The 6,515-nt window shown below is 36.2% G+C and overlaps 1 protein-coding gene across 3 annotated transcripts; it reads left to right on the top strand.

The window, feature by feature from the left end:
* Positions 1-2,174: 2,174 nt before the first annotated feature.
* On the top strand, positions 2,175-6,515 carry LOC104099493 (uncharacterized). 3 transcript variants are annotated; one of them, XM_070197576.1, is made up of 5 exons: positions 2,177-2,456; positions 2,568-2,649; positions 3,630-3,870; positions 4,054-4,729; positions 4,954-6,515. In XM_070197576.1, exons 3-5 carry the CDS (start codon positions 3,643-3,645, stop codon positions 6,294-6,296), a joined length of 2,247 nt encoding a protein of 748 aa, XP_070053677.1. In that variant the 5' UTR covers positions 2,177-2,456; positions 2,568-2,649; positions 3,630-3,642; the 3' UTR covers positions 6,297-6,515. The 3 variants fall into 3 exon arrangements, with proteins under 3 accessions (XP_009604798.1, XP_070053677.1, XP_070053676.1); XM_009606503.4 differs by lacking the exon at positions 2,568-2,649 and having other exon boundaries at positions 2,175-2,456; XM_070197575.1 differs by having other exon boundaries at positions 2,177-2,649.

Here is a 6,515-nt window from a genome sequence, read left to right as displayed (position 1 = left end):
CTAATCCAAGTGTATTGAATTTGTGCCACACAAAATAGAGTGATGAATCGGTATATTTATTGAGTCCATCGAGATTAATGGAGCTCGAACCCACAGCTTCCGCTACTCTTATTGAACTACATCCCAGAAAAATTAGATGTACTCTTTTACATAGAGAACTTAAACCTAAGCAGTTGAGACTTCCTCCAAAAGAAGTCCATCTTGACCCTAGGGCCGTTGGCTTCTTAGAATGGTCAATTCTGCAAAGGAGAATCGTTTCATATGATTTTTTTTCAAAACTTGAACCCGAAAAATCTAATTAAGGATACGAAGATCTTATCCATCATCTTACATTATTTTAATAACGATAAGCAAGTAAGGGTATGAAGGACTTGCGATACACATTTTTTCACGTAGATGGATATGGATAGTTACAGTTAGGGGTGGGCATTCGGGCAATTGGGATTGGATATAAAAATTTTAGTTTGGATTTTCAGTTTTCGGATTGAATCAGATTTTTTAAGTTTGGATTCGGATTAGTCGGTTTGGATATTTTGAATTTTCGATTTTGAGCTTAAAAGTTGAGATGTTTCTTCTTTCTATAATAATGAACATCCAAATGAAGTATTCATGTTAAATTGCCTAAAACGTTCCTCATTTTCACCGCAATCATATCCAAATAAAGTATTCAAGTAATGAAATCATCATCAAGAAAAAACAACAAAGACATTAGTAAGGCCGATAAGAAGTAGCAATTGTAAATTCATGTCCCAATATAAAATATTATGATAATATCTTAGTAACTAGTATTGAATATATCAGATTATGTCTAATAGTTAGAATATTGAACTTATCATTACTGCCATATGAATAATGGATTAAATATAAAATATAAAAATTTCAAAATTTTGGGAATCCAAAAATCTGAAGTATCAAATCTAATATCTAATCCGAAATTCAAAAGGTTTAAAAATTAAATCCAAAATCTAATTCATAATCCGAAAATACAAACCAAAAATCCAAACAATTCGAATTTCAATTTGGATTTCGGGTTTGTCAAATTATGTCCACCCCTAATTACAGCGTTAGTAGAAAGAGCTAACAAAAGATAATTTTCTCAGGAAAAAAAAGCCATTTTGCTGAAGCAGTATAAGAGATTGCTTTTCAGAAGATTCATGAGAAGAGAATATCAACAATCCTTACTAGGAAAAAAAGAACAACTTTCCTTATTTAGTTGAATGAAAAAGATAACTGGCCTTAAATAGGAAATGAATACGTAGTACATCTTAGTTTTAATTTTGTGTGAAATAGAAAATTACACGAAGTAATAAAATTAAATTTTTTTAGTTAGACCGCAATATACACTGTTTTAGGAATCCGACTAAACGAATACCCCGTTGGCCAAGCTGAAAAAATTAGCTTATTTTGAAAAAAATACTTTTGATGAGAAGTAGTTTGTGTTTGGCTAATTAATTTGAAAAGACTTGTGAGCAACAATTAGTGTTTAGCCAGGTTTTTAAAATTACTTCTAAGTATATTTTTTTCAAAAGTGCTTTTGGAGAGAAGCTACTTTTTTTTGCTTTTCCAAAATTGCTTCTGCTTCTGTATAAAAGCACTTTTTTTTCTTCCAAAAACTTGATTAAACACTTCAACTTTGAAAAAAAAAATCTTCTAAAATTGGAGAAATTTGGCAAAACAAACTATAATGCTGAGATTAAACTTTTGATCTAAAAAATATCATGACCAGAATGAAAGTTGGAAGAAACTTCACCCCAAAAGAATTATTCTTATATAATATTACCAAAAGAAAGTTAGTTATCCTGAACCTGTTTGACTGGACACGAAATTTAAGAAAAAATGAAGACTTTTGGAATTTGTGGTCCTAAATAAGTTAAAAAGGGACCCAGAGTATTTGTACGGTTATAAAAATTTCTCATTAAGAATAGAATTATAAGTTTAAATAAAATTATTTTTAAATTTAAAAAAAAATATTTTTTTAAAAAATAAAATAAAATAGGTTCACGTAAACTATTTTATAGTTTACGTAGTATAATAATAGTTTACGTAACTATTTCAGTAAACTACGTAATACTGAAACGGAGTAAGTAGTATAATAATAGTTGGAAATATAGGCCATCCCAATGACAAAAGGACAAGGATAGTGGAAAGAATCTAAAAGACAAATCCATATATCTTACGCTTCATCATCAAGAAAAATCCAAGCAAAGATAGACCCCAAACTCCAAAGTGTTGACAAATGGCCCATCTCTCTCTCTTCCTATGTAAGTTACTAACTATTTTCTTACAAACCCAGGCGTAGCATCTTCTTCTTTGTTTTGTAAAGAGAGAGAGAGAGAGAGAGAGAGAGAGAGAGCTAAAAGACTGAAGAGTGGTCCCAGCAGATCCGGAAGACGCCATTTCCTTTCCCAGTCCCACATTTCGCCTGTTTGGTTGACGACAATGGAAATGGACTTTCGGTAGCATCTCTTTCTTGGCTTTTACTATAAGCCTCCTCATGATTTTCTGATATTATTTCAGCTCTATCTTCACTCTTCTCCTATAATGGGTTTTCTTCCGATTTCTTTTAGCTCTGAGCTGCGCTGGAGCTAGTCTTCGATTACTGATCTCTTTCTGCGTTTTCTCTTTAAGCTGAACCCGATTCCCTCTCTGGTAATTTCTACAAATTCCTTCTTTGTTTCGTTTGTTTGCTTTTTATGATTTCCCTTATCTGGGTATTTTGGGTGTTCGTAGATGCATCTTTGTTTGTCGCTTTGTGCGTATTTGTGGATTGGAATGTTGGGTTTTGTTTTTCATCTCTCTTCTTCTTCCCCCTTCTGAGTGTCTGCATCTGTGATGTTTGACGGTTGCAAGTCCTGTGACTGACGATTGCATCGGTTGGATCTATGATTGTTGACCTTTTCCCTTTTAATAAATATTTTATCCAAATTTTGGGTTTTGTAGTACTGGCATTTTCCGGTTTTTTTTTTCAACGTGATCTCTGTTTCAATGTTTTTGGAGTCAAAAGCCAGATTTGTTACTTTCTTTCCCCCTTTTTTCGGTATGTTGCCACTACAAGTGCTTCTGGTTTTAGAAACTGAGTGTTTTGTGGATGCGTGATTTGTTATGTGCCTAAAAATCGATATTATCTTTTCATGTTTCCTTCGTTCGATTTGCATGGATGGATTTCTAAGTCTCGATTTAACTTTAGGCAAATGATTCCTAATTGAGTTTGAAATTCCTTGAACTAATTTATGATACCATCGGGGCACAATTGTAGTTATCTTTGAGTGTTGCCTCTTTATCAGAATCTTTATTTCAATGTTCACAACTCATTTACCATTCTGACCTTGATCCTGACTGTGTGAAATGGATCAACACAATATGGAAAATTGTATTTCGTTGGATATAGGAGGGCATAACATTTCCGAACAAAATGCAGCATTGTGCTTCTTTTCAATATAAATATAAACATCCTTGTCTTCTATACTTCGAAGTACAACAAGTTCTTTTGTTTGAATTTTCATCTCTCTCCCATATTAATTGTGACCTACTCTTCGGTATCTTCCACTATTAGTGCTGAGGTATTAAGTATTAACTATCCTATTTCATTTGGTTAACATTCTAAACTTTGCACTTTGTTTGTGTCAAAGGGTGGGGAGAAAAATGCAGTGGACAAGCTATCTCCCGGGATATTACCCTCCAAAAGATCTTAGTGGGAGCGTTACTGGTAATTCATGGTCTCTACCACACAATGATATCACGTGGAACGGTGCCAGAGGCTTCTATGTTTCCTTGCCTCCATTTATGGTGGACCAGAATGTGGAATTAGTTCATCAAAAGGAAATATTGAAGCAGACGATACGCAAGCATGAAGCAATATTTAGATATCAGGTATACACATGAGCCTTTGATCTTATCCTTTGAAAGAGATCATGTCATCGTCCAATCAATGAACTCTAAACCATGTTTTCTTTTATGCTGGTCAGATAGTTATCTTAGGAATGCTCTGATCAGACGGTGATTCTATGAAAGGATCAGAATGGATATAACTCTAAAGCATGTTTTCTTTCTCAGGTCAATGAACTACATCGCGTATATAGAAGACAAAGAGAGTTAATGGATGAGATTAGAAGGAGAAAGCAAATGGAAGATCATTTACACTTGCAAGCATCAGAGTCGAAGTCTTTTATGTCACAGTTAAGGTCTGAAATTTCCCAGAAAACTGATTGGCCTCTGGTTGACCTCACAAGCGCCGAGCCGTCTGCACCATGTAGAGAAATGTTTCAAGGTTCTTCAAATTCTATTGCTGGTCAGATAGTGCAACCAGGTGCTGACTTGTTGACGGAACAAAATGTTAGAAAAGATTGGAAAATGTCATCTTCGATGAGCAGTGCGTCAAGAAATAAAACATTCGATCTTGAACTTCCAGCAGAAGAATACGTAGATATTGAAGACGGAGAACAATGTGTGGAGGAAAGTCCTGTTCAAGGGCCCAATATTCTGATTTCAGAGATTCAACCTCAACATAGTTCAAAAGTCAACTTTGTTTATCCTGGAGATTCTTCGATTTCTAACTCAACTCCTAGGGGTACCTTTCTTTTGTTTGACCTGAATGAACCAATACAGCCTGATGAAACAGGGTGTCCAAATTCTGCACTTGAATCTATGGACGTTCATGAGGAAATCAGCGAAATGGATCAGGATCTATCTGGAACAGGGCATGCAGAATGCTCAACTCTGAAGAAAGAAGGTATTCTGTGTATTCTCTTGAGACAATATTCTAAATATAATATTTATGCTGACAGGATGTTCTTAACATTTGATTTGCCAATACTGGCTGCTTTTCTATTTCTTCCATCAGATTCTTTATGTGTTCTTTGTTATGAGTCGCATGCTTATCCAATTAAACCTATCACAAAAATGTTGGTAGAGTGAACATTTTCCTCATTTCATTTTTATTTCCTGCTGTTACAGGGGGAGGTGTAAGCAACCTGAATCCTTCTGATGAAGTTTCTTCTGTTGAGAGAACACTTCTTCAATGTAATCAAACAGCAAGTTCACCTCCAAGATTTGTAGACAAGAGTCGTAATGGAAACAAAACTAACAAATCATTGCTAGTTTCTCCTCGGAAAAAAATTAAGGAGATACCCTTCGCAGTTCAAGCTCTTCCATGCTTTATTACTAATGCATCACTCAGTAAGAGTCCTAAATCTTCTGTTGGGAATTCTAATCTCACTGGAATGAAGAGTGACCTGTACAACAGTAGTGCTTCTAGTCCAACTTCTGGCACATCAGGCTCCTGCTTGATGAAATATGGTGATAATGACCCTACATCTGGACAGACCCATGCTGTTAAGTTATCTAAGATTCCAGATAGCATGAATTCAGTGAAGGGTATGGACTTGAATTGCACACCTTCTTCCGATTTGTCTGATGATCAGTTTTCCGCCCCTACCTCCAATATTTCACATCTGAATCTCCCTGAAGGCAGAGAAAGAGAGATTTGTGAAAAATATGTTCTTCTTGACTGTATCCCGAGTCCTGATTCTGCACTCAAATCTAGAAAATCTACTACTAATTCTTCCATTAACAGCATCAAGGAAGAAACTCTATTATCACCTGGTCACAGTGAAGCAACAATGACTAGTGTAGACAGAGATTTGGAAGCTCCTGTAAGCCCAGAAAACAAGGAATGTTCTCCACCTAGAGGGGACTCTCTGGACAATCCGATCGGTACATCTGCCCAGTGGTGTAAAAGAGACCGCATGAGTGATTACACTGGGGAAACTGACAGGGCTGCAGCAGAGACACTACTTTTTATTTCGTCATCTGCTGTCAAGGCACGCTCAAAGACTCTCACTGGTGAACCATCTGAAGCCTCTCATGATTCTCTGGGATGGCTTGCTGATATTGCAGCTTCTTTGGCAAGTAATCTAGAGAATGAGGTTGGATCACGTAGTCGTTCAAGGAGCAGCCGACCAAGGAAGAGAAACTATCAGAGGGTCCTTCAAACAGAAGTGCTACCTGCTGCTGCCTCTGTGCCTCTGCGTCAGTTGAATGAAGATCTTCTGGCTATTGAAGGTCTAAAGTTACCTGCAAATGCTGCATCCGAATCAGGTCGATGTAGGAAAACTCTGCGTAAGACTAGTTCGAGAAGTAGGAGATGGTCCCATTTTGGGGGGAGAACTGGTTCGCTGTTACATCCACATCCTAGTAATGACAAACATAGCGTTACAGAGAGATTTTGGAGAGACTGGGGGGTGACAAAAGGGCGCCAAAACGGTCGGAGAGCTCGTTCTATCTCCTCTTTTTGCTGATGGCTATTTGAGAGTATTTTTTGACTCATGGAAATATTATATGATATGCACAAAGTTAATTCATAAGAGTGATTTATTCGAGGCATTTCTGCTCTTGGAATTGTATGTACAGGTAGTTGGCCGAACTCATATAGTATATACTTATTTTTGGGGAACTGCTCATGTAGTTACAATGACAGTGACAAAGATAACAATATTTTGTTGTTAGTTTGATTGATA

Source organism: Nicotiana tomentosiformis, chromosome 3, assembly GCF_000390325.3.
Source record: "Nicotiana tomentosiformis chromosome 3, ASM39032v3, whole genome shotgun sequence".
Lineage (NCBI taxonomy): Eukaryota > Viridiplantae > Streptophyta > Magnoliopsida > Solanales > Solanaceae > Nicotiana > Nicotiana tomentosiformis.
The sequence above is the reverse complement of the archived record's forward strand: the minus strand, read 5'-3'. Positions and strand labels throughout refer to the sequence as shown.

Excerpts from the sequence above, each read along its gene's own strand:
- LOC104099493 (XM_009606503.4), top strand. Across the intron at positions 3,871-4,053 it reads AAGCAATATTTAGATATCAG|GTCAATGAACTACATCGCGT; the intron begins GTATACACATGA and ends TTTCTTTCTCAG. Across the intron at positions 4,730-4,953 it reads CTCAACTCTGAAGAAAGAAG|GGGGAGGTGTAAGCAACCTG; the intron begins GTATTCTGTGTA and ends CTGCTGTTACAG.